The sequence below is a fragment of the Zosterops lateralis genome (assembly GCF_965231275.1).
Source record: "Zosterops lateralis genome assembly, chromosome: 4".
NCBI lineage: Eukaryota > Metazoa > Chordata > Aves > Passeriformes > Zosteropidae > Zosterops > Zosterops lateralis.
In genome coordinates this window covers 24,287,492-24,303,755 of record NC_139765.1, presented here as the reverse complement: position 1 = coordinate 24,303,755, position 16,264 = coordinate 24,287,492, and the positions used below count along the sequence as shown (strand labels likewise).

Genomic DNA, 16,264 nt, shown 5'->3' with positions numbered 1-16,264 from the left:
CCAAAATCTTGTGACACTGAAATCACAAACTTCTGTCTCTACAGAAAGAGGAAGCCAGGCATCATACTTCATGTGCCACCTTTTCTAACTAGGGAGTTTCTTGATACTTTCTGTTCCTCAGAAGGCCTCTGGGGATATTTTTTTCTGATTAGCCTACAGTGGAATGAAACTTGTTATGACTAAGTTTTGTTTTAAAAGTGAAAACAACATAAGTAAAAAAATAACAGCTGTGATTAAGACCTGTAAGGGAGGCCCTTTAAACTGTGGAAGGATTGCAACAGGGGACTTTGCATTAAGGCCAGTGATCAAAGGGCTTTTGCTTATTTCTTTTTCTCCTAAAATCTTATTAAGTTAATATTTTTATGTGGGCAATTCAGCAACTATGGTGCAGATTCCTGACTGACTTTAATACTTATTTTCTCTGAAGGTCCATCCTGATGTCCAATACTTACCAGTTTATTACCCACTCTTCCCAGATTCCCATTCCTCAGCAGTGTAAAGACTAATACGTTCAGCCTGTCAGGGTCATCTCTGTACATTGCTCCATAGACAGAGCTAAAAGCAGCTCTGGAGGTGAAATAAGCCTTGTCACAGCATTTAGATTCTGCCCCCCAAGGGACTGCATGGGGTCTGTAGCTTAACAAATAACATATCTTTAATCAAAGAGTATGCCCAAACCACAAGTCAGCCCTGAATGGCAGCAATACATGAAAGTGGTAGTGCATACAATGGGAAAAGAGGACTTCAGCTCCTGAGGAAGTCCTTCCCAGTTTCTGTTCTGTGGGGCAGCATTGCACAATTGACTATGGTAATTACAATAGAAGGTCATCTTTAGAGTAAGCTCGTTCTCTGGGTGCTCTGGGACAGGAGATAGATCCCTTCTCTGTTTTGTGCTTATTTAGATCTCAGTAACAGCTAGAGATGGTTGTTTCTTTTCATTGTGCTGTTCAAGATTACCTCACTTCTGTGTGTGATCAGCTGAAAGTGGTTCTTGCTTGTCTATTTTTGCTACAGACAGAGGACTATCTGAAACGCAAAATCCGGTCCCGGCCAGAGAGATCAGAGCTGGTTAGGATGCACATTCTGGAAGGTATGGCAAGTGCTGGAGATAAAAACATCAACAATAAACTTTGTCGTAACTACCTTTTTAACAGCTTTCTGTTTTGCCTCTGACTTCCAAAGCTTCCTTCCAGTTGGGAGCGGGCAGAAGATCATGCCTGTTGCATGATTCCTTGGGAGGGATTCAACTCTGCTTGCTTGGAGATTATTCTCAGAAAAATCTGTTGTGTGAATTCAAACTCTGCAGTTTTGTGTAGCTGAACAACACTAAAATAGAATGACCACGAATTGCTCTTCTGCTAAGGGAAGACACTGTAAAATGTCCAAGAGGGAGTGAGGGAATTTGATCTGATTAGTAATGAACCTCAGCTTCAGACAGGGAGTGCTATGCTGCTGCTGAGCACCAAGCTTGGGTCACAACCAGGGAGAAAAGATGAATAAGAATTGGGTGACATCAGTTTGACAACAGTGAATTTGTCACAAGAGCTGCTGTAGTTATCTTTATAATCTAAATACACGTAACATCTGTCATATCTTTGTAGTGCATAGTTATCTATTGTTATGTATCAACTATTTTTCTGTACAGTTGCCTATTGTTATCTACAGTTACCTTTCTGAATAGAATTAAAATACTGCTGAAGGACATGGGTTGACCATTGTTGGACTGATGCCATTTTATTTACTTTCCCCCAAACAGAGACCTCAGCTGAACCCTCCTTGCAGGCTAAGCAGCTGAAGCTGAAGAGAGCCAGACTGGCAGATGACCTCAATGAGAAGATAGCACAGAGGCCAGGGCCCATGGAACTAGTGGAGAAGAACATCTTGCCTGTGGAATCGAGCCTGAAGGAAGCTATTATTGGTAAGGTCAGAGGAGGATCTTTGTGGAGGGCATTTCCCACATGTGGCTGTGATTACCTATCATTTCACCTGAATGTGAATCCCATGCAGAAACCTGAGAGTGCAATCCCATGGCTGGTCTCGTTTTCCTGGCCCAGAATCACAGGCTTTCAGCCCAAGGATTTTTGAGAGCCGATCTCCCTCAGGCCCAGATGGGAGACATTAAATTATAGGGAATGTAGTCATTCCAGAAAAATATAAAAGCAGTTGTATACCCTGAAGACTTGAAAGACTGTTGGAAGATTGTATTCCATAGATTGTCTCCTTGAAATCCCTCTCTCAGTATAACATGTCAATGTTGGTCAGGGAGAACCCACTAACATAGATCAGGAGGGGAGACAGAATACAAACAGGTGTGATGAAACAAAAGATGTCTGTGAACTCAAAAACTTCAGAGAATTTAATCTCTTTAAAAATAAAACAGAAGAGATATAAATCATGCCAGTGCCATTCCAAGGGCTGAAATGAATGCTGAGGAATAGCCTTCCCACTTGTAGTGGTTTCATGTTTGCTGAATTCTGTTTGGCCAAATTTACTGTAGTGGTTTGAGTGACTGCTCTTTTTTATCTCTGGGAATAGGATTTGGGAGAAAAAGACAAGACAGGCTTAACTTAAAAGTAAACATATTTTATTAACACATACTAAAAAAAGAAAAGGATGGGAAAAAAATTTGAAATTTTCAAAACCATTCTCTTCTTTCCACCAGTGTTCACTTTTCTACAAACAACACAGAGACAAAACATGTGATTTTCAGTCACTTTCAGCATTTCAATATAGTCTTTCATCAATTCTTTAGGAGAGGAGTCTCTTAGTTTACTATGGAATCTTCTTCCACTGACAACCTAGAACAGTTCTCTTGTGGGTCGGAGCTCTCACCAGAAACAGCCTCTCGGGGAAACCTGCTCTCATGTGGTTTCCTCCCATTAGCAGTTTCCCAAGCTGCTTATGGGTCATAGGAACTCAGGCATCTGGGGTGTCACCTTTTAAAAATGAACAGCTTCAAAGGCAAAGGATTCTTCATCTTAAGGAACAGAGATGTCTTCTCACTTCTTTCACTGGCAACAGGGGGCTTCTCATCTCTCTCTCTCTGTTCAGGCATTTCATGGGACCACAAGAATCAAGATTCTAATGCAATATTACTCAGTCCATCATAAACACTTTTGCTCAAAAATCTACAAATCATCTCCCCAAATGCATATTTTCCCATGATTTAAAGGATAATCTACCTATAGAGTTCATTTCCACAGCTCAAATAAGAAGTCCAGCCAGCAGGCAACTCTTCTTTTCTTCCTCTAATTAGTCTTTTACTACTCTCTCCATCTGACTGTTATGCTGAGTCTTCTCTATGTTCACTCTGTCTTCTTCCTCTCTGTCTGGGAAGAGCTAAGTTTTAAAAGTCTCAGTCTGTGTCAGGAAAGAGTTAACATTCTTACAGATGGCTGACTTGCTCTCTGCTGGGCAGTAGCTTTTAGGCTTTTCAAAAGCCGCGGGGATGGGAAGAAAACTCAGCCCGGCTGATGGATGCCTCCCGCCTCCACCGCTGGGTCTCACCCGGGCTGGCCCAGCTCGGAGCGGCCGCAGGCTGCCCTCCCCTGCTGGGGAAAGGGCCCAGCCCCACGGGCCGGCTTCGGGCCAGCTTCACCCCATAGGGGAGCGGCGGGGTGTTTTACCGCTGCTGAACACCGATCCCCTCCCCCGGCCCGGGAGTCACCGGCAGTCCCGCCCTCGCCCTCACGAGGAGAGAAGCGGGACTACCTTCTTGCCTCTCCTGAGGTGGAAAGGAAAAGGAAGTTCCCAACTTTCCTTCTGACTTTTTTAAGGCTGTGTGACCCAGAGGTGTATACCTGTATTTTATTGGCTATTCTGGGTGTCAATTTAAAGGAAATCACGGGTTGGTTTTTACCGTCCGTGCTAAACCAACAGACACCGCCTCAGCAGTGCTCTTGCCTGTCTCCCCAGACTGAGCAGGCCATGTGTCTGTGCTTATTCATTCCCTCAAACATGCACAGCTACGGTAAAGACAAACGGGACACAACTGTGAGCAAGATGGAATACTTTCCATAAAAAAGGAAAAGGACAGTGTTGTGAGAGAGTCTGGCTTCACTATTGAACAAGAAGTAGTTGAGGAAGTTGAAAAACTTGTGAACTGAAGCATAAGAGATGTGGCTTCCAACTGAGCAAATTACATCTCTGAATTCCTCTGGATTTTAGGTGAGCTGCAAAATGAGAATATTTCCCTTCTTAGCAGGATTAATTTGAGAAAATCTAGTCTAAAAAAGCTTTGATACATTACAAGTGTACCCTCATGTAAATTTATCTACTAGACATGTAGATGGACAGAAATACTAATAGCAGCCAGGGCCACCACTTAATCCACAGCCCTTGTTGCTTGTAAGATTAGAGGACAATTTGGGATTCTGTCTTCCAAGACAGAAGAATCCAGGATAGATTCTGCCTTCCACCATACAGGATGAACACCAAAGAAGCCATGACTCAACCTTATACTGTTCCATCTTCTTCTTTTGTGCTATATGATAATGAAATAAGTCATGCCACAGAGCTGGTTTTGGGCAGACCTGATTACCTCTCCTTACACTCACTGATCTTTCCTGGCTAGGAAGCAAGGGAAATTGTTCACCCCACACCATTTTATTATACTGATAAATAGTGAGTGTAAACACTTAAAACTGATCCAGCTGGAACTCTGTTCTCTCATTTTTAGCTGGTGCTTTAAGCACAACTCTCTCCATGCCATCATTGTCTTTGTGAAACATCTAGCGTCGAGTGAAGTAATTTCTTATTCCACTTTACAGACTGCAGTTAATGTTTGTGTTTTTAGTTGGACAAGTGAACTACCCAAAGGTTGCAGACAATTCCTCCTTTGATGAGGACAGCAGTGATGCTCTCTCCCCAGAACAGCCAGCCAGCCACGAGTCCCAAGGATCTGTCCCATCGCCGATGGACTCCCGGATTTGTGAGCCTCTCACTAGCACCACTGGTACATCACTAGCTCAGGTGAGAATGTGGAGGCCTCCTGCAGTATCCTGGAGCTTCATGTTGATTTGTGGCAGAGCCTAAAAAGTGAGACTAAGGCTTCCCTAAGATGTATAGTCTGTGAGAATTCACAAGAGGTCTTAGCTCCATGTGGTGTCAGTGATGTCTTCCTCTGGTTATTCACAAACCCTCATGGTGGTGCTTTGTGGGGAAGTGGGCAGCCATTGCTTGGTGATACAGCTTGTGTGCAACTGATCCCAGCAGGAAATGCTGGGAAATACAGGTGTTGGATTTTGATTCCTCTTCTGCCCTAAGAAGTTGTGCTGCTTCTCAGGGACTACTGAAGCAGTGGGTTAAAGGAGTCCAATTAAGGTTTTGAAGCCTGTGCTCCTTCCTTCTAAGTGGTCACTTCCTGCGCTCTGTTAAACTATTTCCTTCCTCTTGTGGATATTCATGATGCCTTCTTCTGTCCATGCAGGGTTCATCCCAGTTGCAGATTAGCGCAGACTCTAGTGAAACTCTATTCGTACCTGAGCAGCCACCTCCACCACTGCCACCTCCACCTCTTCTGCCCTCTAGTCTTTCCAGTGGAGTGGCTCTTACTGCTGCCAAGCCCCTGCCAACACTCATTAAGGTACTATTTTAGCTGATGTCTTCATTGTTGTAGTCTGAAGGAAGATAAGAAGGTTACTTTTAAGCAGGTTTGGAGTTGGAAGTATTAGATTAACAGATGTAAAGGAAGGAAACATTTCTCGCTAGTGTCTTCCTCTGACACTAATTGTAACATCTAATGGGGTTTTCTGTTCCATGGTGTATTCAGCTTCTATAAAATGGATGCAGAATGCAAAATGTTTTGAAACAATCAGTGTTATCTATAATTAGAGTCAATGAGTCTGCACTGGATGAGCAAATGATCTGGTGTGCTGGGAAAGGTGACCTTCATTATGGTGCAGCATAAGCTGCTGCCAGCACAGTGTCTGTAATGTCTCAGTTAGAGAAGCATGGAAGGACCCTGAGGTAAACAAACTAGAGAATTTCAAAATTAAAATCCCAGTGTGCCTTCTGATTTACATGGGGTGTTATGTTATATCAGTGTTTCCATTCTTACTTGCTTCCTCCTTTTCTTCTAAATAGCAAAGCCAGCCCAAGTCTGCTAGTGAGAAGTCTCAGCGCAGTAAAAAGGCCAAGGAGTTGAAGCCGAAAGTCAAGAAGCTTAAATATCATCAGTATATTCCCCCGGACCAAAAGCAGGACAAGGGAGCTCCTCCCATGGATTCATCCTATGCCAAAATACTGCAACAACAGCAGCTCTTTCTCCAGCTTCAGATCCTCAACCAGCAGCAGCAGCACTACAACTATCAGACCATCCTTCCAGCCCCACCTAAGTATGGGTCTGCAGTGGCAGCTCTCTTAGCAAGCACTTAGCAGAACTTTTACCAGAGACATGGTGTTCTGGGTGTGAGGGGTGGCCACTGGGTGTGACAGTGTGACTAAGTGTTACACACTTAGTCTTGTAGGTTCCAGAGGGCCTCAAAAAAAGCTGGTGCAAAATGAATCAGACAAAAGCAGCTGAAGTGAGTTGGTTGATATAGCAAGGGGCATGGATATAGTCGAGAGCATTGGTGTGCTTTGGAGTTTAGAGCAGTTCTGGTGACCCAGACATTTCTGAACGTGTATGCTTGTGGACATTGAGGGCCTCTGGTGTCTTTCTGCTGTGGTTTTGATGTCTGTGTTCTTTCTTTTCCTGCAGGCCTCCAGGAGAGCAGCAGAGTGGTGCCAGCGCCAGTACCTCTGCCGTACGCAATCTCTCTGCCACAGTCAGCAGCACATCCTCAGTGTCTTCTGGTTCCAGTGGGCTGATGAGACAAAACAGTAACGCTGCGGTGGGCAAGCCTGGCCCTCTCCCTGCCAACCTGGATGAGATGAAGGTAAATGTCCTGTGAAGCTCCACAGACCCTTTCTGCCAATGTCAGCGGGCAGTATTGAACAATGTTGCTGCCCCAGAGCAGGGCTGAGATGGACTGACAGGAGTTAGTGATAGGAGCTGGGATTGCTACCCTGCAGTCTGTACCTGAGGTGCAAGTTCATTGGCCTGCAGGAAGATTGGTTTAGTCTTTTGTCTCATAGCTCTGTTGGCTGTTAATAGTTGCTCAGTTAGAAGTTCTCTTAGTCTTGCTCTCTTTTTTCTCCCCCATATCAGGTAGCAGAGCTGAAACAAGAGCTGAAGTTGAGGGCCTTGCCTGTCTCAGGCACAAAGATGGATCTGATTGAGCGTCTCCGAGCTTACCAAGAGCAGAACGGTGCAACCAGCCAAACAACCTCCACTCCCAAGCCCAGCACAGCAGCCGTCCTCCCTAAAGCTGCCGAAGTGGTGGTGGCCTTCCCAACTGCCAGGCTGAGCACAGGGCCAGCCCTGGTCACCACTGGCATTGCACCAGCAGAAGTAGTTGTGGCCACAGTTACTGGTGGCAGTGTGATGAAGTTTGGGAGCACAGGCTCAACTCCTCCTGTTTCTCCAACTCCTTCTGAGCGCTCGCAAATGAGTACAGGGGATGAAAACTCGGGCACTGGAGATACCTTTGGAGAGATGGTGACTTCACCTCTGACCCAGCTCACCTTGCAGACATCTCCAGTGCAGTTCCTGGTGAAGGAAGAAAGCTCTAAGTCTGCCTCCTGCAGCATAAATGTGGCACCCAGGTCAGAGCAGTGTAGTGCTGGTAACAGCAGAGATGCAGAAGTTAAAGACAAAGACCGGATGCTGCAGGAGAAGGACAAGCAGATTGAGGAACTCACCCGCATGCTGAAACAGAAACAGCAGCTGGTGGAGATGCTTAGGCTACAGCTGGAGAAGGAGAAGCGCTCTCAGCAGTCACAGCCAGCCCCAACAGTTGCAGGAGAAAGAACAGCCCTCACCTCCAAATCAGGAGCATTTGGAACCCAGGTCAAGAGTGAAAATGGTTTCCCGAGTTGCCAGTTTGCGAAGCAATCCAGTGGCCAAACAGACCAATTCAGCCCTGCACCAACCACTAGCCAAATGGACACTTCGAATCCAAGCCCAGTGCCAAAGAAAGCCGTGATGGTGAAGCAGGAGGTGCCAGCCACAGAAGCAGAGCCGCCGTGCCAGTCCCACAGCCCCCGGCTTTTCCTTGGCCAGCAGGGGAGTGTCCTGAGCGACCTCATCAAGGGCACCCCTCCCCCCACTCTCATCACTGACTCCACAGGGACCCACATCGTCCTCACTGTGACCAAGCAGAGCACTGAGAGGCAGGGCCTCTCTCCCCCTGCGATGGCAGGGAGTAGCTGCCCACCCTTGCAGGTAGGCAAGGGTCAGATCTCATCACTACTGTCGGCAGTTGGTTTCCTCTCTCCTTGTCCCACTCCGATTACCGTAGGATGACTTAATGGGGTGGAAATTCAGTGCAGTAAATACTGGAAGGGCAGAGTTGCTCACTACAGTGATTGGTAGATCGTGGCTTTGTAAAACAGAGCAGTGTAAGCAGATCTTCGGCAAAAAGACTGGAATTTGACAGTGATGAGCTGTGTACAGCAATGCACAATTGGCTCTGTGCATCTCAGGCTGTTCAGCATTCTTCCAAACACATGGTTCTGCCTTTTGTCAGGCAGGACCTCGGGCTTGGGCAACAAGGGTTTGTTGCCTCCACAGTTTATTAGTTTTTAAAAGAACAAATGCCCGTGGTAGTAAAATGAGCAGAGTGTATTTTGCCTCTTGTCCTTAACTGTAAAGATCATAGTTGGAGTGATAGGTGGGTCATCTTATCTACCACGAGCTGAAATCAGACCCTGGGAGCAGACTGGTTTTTGGCTGCTCTTTGTTTTAATGTATGTCAGTATGTCAGTGTTAACAGTGTCTTTTGTCAGAGATGACTTACTATTCCCCTGCTGGCATGAGCTCAGCACTTAACAAAATTGTTCTGAGTGTTCCTTCCAGGAAGGAATAAATATGCCCAGGTTTGATGGCATAAGTCAAACCTCAGCGTATTTCATGACATCAAAGATAATTTTCATTCTCTGCTGATACATTTCTTGCATTTTCTGTAGAGCAAGTGGCAGTGTCTGCCATCAGTGACAGGCACTGAGCAGGCTTCATCTGCTGCATAGCAGGTCAACAGCTGTCTAAACATCAGCATTGAGTGTCAACCTCGCAACCCCAGAGTATCTCACCTGAACTCTCTTGGTGCTCCACAAGGGCACAGTTCCTGTTTCAGATCTGCCAGTCCTTCAGATGTGTCATGGGTAGCCCAGGGATTTAGGCTGGTACTGCCTCCTTTCTTGGGACTCTCAGTCGCATCCAATTTGATTGTTCTGCTCAGGAAAAGAGAAGGATTGAATTTCATAAAGAATAAAAAGTGGAAAAAAAACAAACTTAAAAATACTGTAAGTAACCTAAGCCTTGTGTCCATGTCATGTCTGGGGAATAACCTGTTATGGATATCCTTTTTTTTCCAGAGCGTACAATCATCACCTGCTAAAATTTGCAGCCAACCGCAGTGTCAGGTACCTGCAAACACCCCTCAGCAGCCCATGCAGCAGCAGCCCAGAGGACCAAAACAATCTAAGGTAACTAACTGCCTGCTCCCTTTTCTCTCTTGGTTTTATTTGCCTGCTGCCAGGGTTTGTATCCACAGGCAGTGGGTACAAACATACCACATATCAGTGGGTGTTGTCTGTGGATTAAAAACAAGAATGGGCTGGAGTGGGCATCCTTGATTCACAGAGGTGTCCCATATTCTTGAAGGGGTGCTGCTGAACAGAAAAAGTGGCTGCTGCATAGAGAGAGGGTGGTGTGGGTGGTGTGGCTGCTGCTGAAGGGGCATGTGAGCTCAGAGGGGTAAAAGGGCTGTGACCTTTTAGTCTCTGGTACTGCTGAGCATGCTGTCAATTTCAATTCCCCTGCTCTGAGCATGCCCGTTAATCACGACTTTGTGAAGTGCTATACTGCTTCAGGAAAGAGAGCACCTCTGCCTTTAACCCTCTCCAGGTGCTGGCTCTGCTGTACACCTCCTCCCTTTCTAGCCTGCTTAGATGTTTCTCTAACAGGTAATTAAGATATGATACAGAAAGATTATGAAGAAGTTTTAGAGCTTGGAGGATCATTTCTGAGTCAGTTCCTGGAAAAGGGTAATTTCTAGTAATTTTTGACAGAAGTAAATTCTAGTATATTTAGAGTAAGATATCTACTTTGCAAAGGGTCGGTGCCTTGGTTTGCTTTGAGACCTTGGAGGAAGTGCAGAAGGGAAACGAGGGCACCTTTTTACTTGGAGTTCCTTAGCCTTTTTGCTTCAGAGGTATCTGTACTGACTCTTCCAGTCCTTCTGTCTTCCTATGGGTTCAGAAGCCAGGTCTGCAGGTGGTCACAGGGCAGCTGGCCTATTCCATGTTGTCTTTCTGAGCACCCCCAAACTGGCAGCCTTTCTTCCCCAATGGTTTCCATAAGCAGCCCCTGAAAATTGGTGCTTCTGGCAAAACCAGCCCACCCAGTGTGTCAAAAAAGGTACCTTCTCAGCATGTCCTAATGGCCTGTGCCACAACCATGGTTTCCAGCCCTTCTCAGGAAGAGTGGACCACAGCAGAGCTGGTCTAGGGTTGCTTCTCTACCTGTGGGTCACAGAACAGATGAGCAGCTTTCCAGGGAAAACAGGATGGGCAAGGGTATCAATAGGTACATGTCTTGGAAGTGGCATTCAGCTGCTGCCCAGGGTTCACTGCTCCAGGGGAGCAAGTTTCTGTGTGGGTTGTGTGTAGCTGCTGTAAGAGGAAAAGGCCTCATCCTCGTTTCAGCTGTTCGTATGGGCAGTTATGTGCTGATTCATCTGGTAAAGTTGAGTCATGAGCACCACTTCCTGCAACACTTGGGATTTCCTTTGGAGCTCTGGTGCTGCTGAGCGCTCTGGTGCTCTCCGCCTGCCATCAGGCTGTTAAACTTGCTTCTAAGTGAAGCTAGCCTGTGACCCCAAAGCAGGCACTGCAAGGGAGGTGGGTAGAAGAAGACAGGCCCTGGATATATTGCACAGAGTAGGCTGAACACACAAGGGAAGTGCCCTTTCTCTCCAAAGTGCTGCAGGAATCCCCTGCTTGGACAGATCCGCATCCAGGAGAAGTGAGGATGTGTTTTGTGGTGTGTCTGCCTTAGCATTGGAAAAATCAGCTAAAGATTTCCAGCTGTGAGTTGAAGGGAAATTTGTCTTCTTCCCCTGCAGCCAGGGCATAGTGCACATGCTAAAAGATTTGCTTTGAAATTAAGATGAAAAAGAAAATGCCTTACATAAAAAAACCAGCCAAACAAACAAAACAACAACAACAACAAAACAACAACAACAAAACCCAAACAAACACAAAAACAAAACAAAACAAAACACAAAAAACCCCAAAAAAACCCCCATGAAGTTAAATTAGGTATCATGTTCCTATCTTATTTTGTTTGCTTTCAGCAATGCAATCTTACCTGTCAATCAACCAAGGACCAATACTTGGGGATCGATAATATTGTAGAATTCCTTTGTTAGATGATAGTTTAAGGGAAATATGGGGTTCTATCGAATGTTATGCTTATGCTTTTTGCTTGCTTGCTTTTAATAATTTGCTTGCTTTTAGTAATGCAAATTTGCCAGTTCGACAACCTAAGGCTTTAGCCAATGCATCAGATATAGAAATAATATGCTTTTCCTGTAAAATCCTAGAAAAGACACTTTCCATTTGTTTAATTAGCATGCCAGTAGATGCATGAGACTAGTGAATTCCTCACCTTCCCAAGGCATCTTTTGAACCTGAAGAATTGGACATCTCTACTTCTGTAAACATGGTTTTTTGTGCCAAATTAAGCTATACAAGAAAAGATCGTTTGGTCAAGGACATTTCTTTCTACCACTCTAGGGAGTGGTAAGTCAAGAAAAATGAAGCAGTCAAAGCAGTCTTCATGGTTCAAACAATAGGGGGAGATGTTGGAATTCTGGAAATTGAGAATTTGGGGTTTTAATATATAGTAATACATGCAAGTTAAGATGTAGGATTTTGGGCATTGTCTAAGTCCTTCTTCTTCACCTTCTTGTTCCTTCTTCTTCATGGATTTGGGTGATTTTCTGTAATTGGGTGGAAAAGGTACACCTTGCAGGCCTTGGGTGGTCATTATTGGGTCAAAAGTATAAATAATATAGGTGTCACCTCGTTTTTGGGTAATTATCGCTTAAATAACCTTGGAAAGAGTTAGAGGCACTCCATTTTACCTCATTTCCCTAACTTGCTAGATAGAGCTCATGGCTCGTAAGTCTGTAAATAGGTAAGAAATAATAGACATCCAAGTCTGAACTCAAAACCTATGTTTCTCATGTATTAATCCCAACCTTGGCAGGAAAAAAAGAAACCAGAACCTTCACATGCACAGGGTCCAGGGAAAGAGGCAGGCTGCTCTGAGCAGAGCAGTGTAGAACACTGTGCAGGAGAGGTGATGGTCTCTCAGTCTCTCAAAGCCTCTATAAGACAGGAGTCAATGTAGACTGTTCCCTGATTTGCATTCATTCCCTCTTTTGCCTTCATTCTAAACAGTCCTCATCGCAGCCTTGCTCTCCTGCTGCCCCTTCCCCCTCCCAGATGGACCTGGAGCAGCAACAGCACACACCACTTTTTGGAACTCCTCCACCTCCTCTTCTGGTTCCCTCAGTCCCAATGAAAGAGCCACCACCAGGCTACGAAGAGGCCATGAAGCAACAGCCAAAGGCCCAGGTGAGAGCAGTTGTTCTCCTTGGTTTCCTTGGAGAGCAGACAAAAAGTTGCCATTGTAAATCTACTTAGTTTCTTGATGTGGGCTAGTGATAGGGGTGGAGACACAACTGCATCTTCCTTGTTGAATTTCCTCTGGAGGGTTTGGGCTGGTCCCTAAATCACAGGTAGAAAATCCCAAGTCATTCATTGCCATTGCTGACCATACTTTCCTAGCCAATAACAGCCTGGGTTACAGAGGACTCTGGTGCCATGTCATGATGTGCTCATTCTTGCTACAAAACAGCCCTGTCCCTGGGGCAAGGGAGGAGAGCCAACAGCCAAAGGTGTTGCTGGAGGTGGAAGTTCCCTTGGTTAACAGGAATTTTTAATCCTGCACTTGCTCTTCCCAGGAGAACGGCTGTTCCAGCCAGCAGATGGATGACCTGTTTGATATCCTCATTGAAAGTGGAGGTAAGGAGACAAAGCCAGCATTTCCTATAGTCCCTGAGTCTGAGTTTGGGGATTGTAGAGCACTGAGGGGAGAGTCTGTCATGGCCCTGCTCTTTTCTCTGGTGTCCTTTCCAGTGCCTTCAGCACTGACAGTAGTCTTTTAGGCACTGGGGGTGATGTCAGTCAGGCCTTAATATGATTCTGTGATTCTTGATGGCTCTGCTGCATCAGATTCAGGCATATCACTTCTGAGATACTGGACAGAGATGGAATTTCATGGAGGTGGGCTGAAAACTCCCCGTAGCAAGGCAAGTATAGGCATAGGATGTTTCCTCATCCCAACTGGTGGTCAGTGATGGCTTAGTCTGGGGGTTGTCTCTGGCCCTGGTGGGTGGGAGAGATCCTTCTGGTGTTCAGCCAGGCTTTTCCTTAGTTGGATTATTTGTTCCCTGTACAGAGATTTCTGCTGACTTCAAGGATCAGTCGTCCCCAGCTGGGAAAGAACCACCTGTGGTCCCGGCCTGTTCTCCACCGCCCAGCAGCCATCACTCCTCCGAGCTGGCCGTGCTGGTGTCCTTGGGGCAGCCGGTGCCCGTGGGCCGGCTGGAGGACTTCCTGGAGAGCAGCACTGGCCTCCCGCTGCTGACGGCGGGCCACGATGGGCCGGAGCCCCTGTCCCTCATTGATGACCTCCACAGTGAGATGCTGAGCAGCTCGGCCATCCTGGACCACCCACCTTCACCTATGGACACCTCGGAATTGCACTTGGCTCACGAGCCGTCTGGGGGCATAGCCCTGGATCTGGCTGAGGCTAACTTGGACAGCATGGACTGGCTGGAGCTGCCAGGGGGTTCTGTCATGAGCCTGGCTCCCCTGAGCACTGTGGCTCCCAGCCTCTTTTCCACAGACTTCCTTGATGGACATGATCTGCAGCTGCACTGGGATTCTTGCTTGTAATTTTGTGAGCAGAGACTGAAGGGAATGGGAGTGGGAGGGCACAGGCGTGGAGAGGGAATAGGCCAGTCAACCAAAAAAAAAAGAAAAAAGAAAGAGCTCCTGGTATTTGTACGCCTCTTGTAACAGTGTCCTTCCTGCATGAAGCCGGCAGTGGGCCAGGCCAGGGCAGGGAGAAGGGCTGCTGCGGGGGGACAAGAGGCAGGAGGAGCTGTGATGCTGACGGCTTGCCCACTCCACACAGCCTGGCCCAGCCAGGGTGAGAGCAGAGCCAGCAGCTCCTGTTCCTCCAGGCAGGAGCAATGGCAGCACATTGTTCCCTCACATGGGACAGAGCATGACTGTGCCTGAGCTGTTTCCAGAAGCAGGACTCTGCACCTTCCTGGGATTGGTGGATAAAGGGGGTTGTGCTGCCCCAGTATGGTCAGTCAACAGTTGTGGAAAGAGATTCTACCTCTGGAGGCAGGACACAAAGGTAGGAGGGCTGTCTGGGGCCCAGAGCAGCTGCCCTCTGCACCACCTGCCATCTGTCAGGGGAGGGTCTGATCTGCTGCAGGGCAGAGGGGAGCTGGGCAGAGCAGGCACCTTCTCTGAATGTAGCCAGAGGGAACCAGGGCTCCCCACCAATGCGATTTCCCAAATATTACTGAGCTTGGGAGAGGCCTGCTAGCCTGCCTGCTTGCTTCACTCACTTTAGGCTGCAAAACAGTTTTCTAAGGTGCCAAAATCAGGTCCTTGCATGTTAAAACTAATGTCAGGCACAGCCCATTACCCCCAGCTCCCACAGCATTCATGACATCCCCAAGTGAGCAGGGCAGTCAGCCTGGGCAGGGATACAAAAGCACCTGTATGTCCTGCGGAGCCGGTGAGGGGCACAGCTAGCAATCAATATCATTGGGGGCCATGTGCAATCTGTCTCCTGCCTTCACTGTGTTGGTGCCTCACTGTAGCATGTGTCCAAGTGGAAAGCAGCGGCTGGGGATGGATGTTGGACCTTGTAGGCGAGGAAGGGGAAGTGGGACTGCAGGAGTGGTGTTGTGTGGCACAGCACAGGTCCTGGCTCAGTGACTATGAGGGCCCCTTTCTGGGGAGTAGCCTGAAAGCAAGTATTGCACAGCTAACCTCTGCTCTTCCCTCCCTCCAGTCCCACAGGGTAAAAGTAAATGGCTGCTTACTTTGAGCTGGTGTCCTGTGTCCCTGTAGGGCCCCAGGCTGGTGCCTTGGGAGAATTGCAGACTGAGGAGTGGGTGGACAAGTCCTCAGTACCTCAGAGCCATGACAATACTACTCCTTGGACAAGGCTCTGTGGTGGAACACCAGACCTGTGGCTCACTCTTGTGCTGTTACTCCTGTTACTTCAGGATTCCTGTGTCAGTAGTAACTCACGGCCATACTGAGCAGGTGAGACATGGCTTACACAGATGTGGCCACCTCACCACAAGGCTATCCCTGCTATGGCCCTGAGCCAGGTCCAGGCTGCTTGTGCTGAGTGAGGCAGGGGAAGCTGTGGCTTCTGAAGTCCTGCAGACTGAGGTACTGACCTCAGACAATGAAAGGATCAACTGCCATCCTTCTCAGTATCTTCTTGAGGATGCTGTCCCCACCTTTCCCCTGTGCTGGGCCACAGAGCTTCCTGCTGGGGAGGAGTAGCTGTGAGCCACGTGCTGCTTCCCTGCAACTTCAGTACCTGGTCCTCTTCCCAGGCAGAGGCTGTGCCACAGGAATGCTGGTACCTCTGGTCCATGGTGAGGCAGGTGGATGCCAACCCTACACAATGCTCTCCCTCAGCCACTGAACTGGCAGTTGGGTGGTGTCATGCCTGTTTGCAGCTGGGAGAAACTCCTGCTTTCCTGAGCCCTTTGCTTGTTAACTGCATGGGGAGCCACTTTCTTAATCATTTGCAGAAGGAGCCTGCTGGCAGCTTCCTTTCTGTCCCCTCCTCTCTTCCTCTGGCCCTGAGCTGTAAGCAAGTTATCTCTTATCTGCCTCTCTCAGTGTCTGGGCTGGGGAGGACACCACACCCCTCCCCCTTCTCCATAGGCTTTTTATTCCTCGAGCTACAGTGTGACATCCTAAAAACCAGAATAAAATAGACTGGTGGGCACTCCCCTTAATCCTCCTGAGCCCTCCCTGAATTCACTCCTGGTGCAGCCCAGGTGCTCACTGGGAGCAGTGAGTACTTAGCAATCACAGA

General features: G+C 47.4%; 1 protein-coding gene across 8 annotated transcripts in view; it reads left to right on the top strand.

Annotated features, from left to right (window-relative positions):
- The window catches only part of MRTFA (myocardin related transcription factor A), a 106,459-nt gene extending 92,275 nt beyond the window's left edge, over positions 1–14,184 (top strand). For 7 of the 8 annotated variants that reach the window (XM_083859404.1, XM_083859403.1, XM_083859405.1 and 4 more), the window contains 11 exons: positions 1,015–1,090; positions 1,757–1,918; positions 4,796–4,971; positions 5,429–5,584; positions 6,085–6,335; positions 6,701–6,878; positions 7,151–8,266; positions 9,418–9,528; positions 12,511–12,687; positions 13,077–13,137; positions 13,574–14,184. In XM_083859404.1, coding sequence (XP_083715530.1) covers positions 1,015–1,090; positions 1,757–1,918; positions 4,796–4,971; positions 5,429–5,584; positions 6,085–6,335; positions 6,701–6,878; positions 7,151–8,266; positions 9,418–9,528; positions 12,511–12,687; positions 13,077–13,137; positions 13,574–14,073 — 2,964 coding nt within the window. In that variant the 3' untranslated portion in view covers positions 14,074–14,184. The remainder of the gene's footprint in view (positions 1–1,014; positions 1,091–1,756; positions 1,919–4,795; positions 4,972–5,428; positions 5,585–6,084; positions 6,336–6,700; positions 6,879–7,150; positions 8,267–9,417; positions 9,529–12,510; positions 12,688–13,076; positions 13,138–13,573) is intronic. The other variant, XM_083859400.1, reaches the window with a different exon arrangement.
- Positions 14,185–16,264: the final 2,080 nt, after the last annotated feature.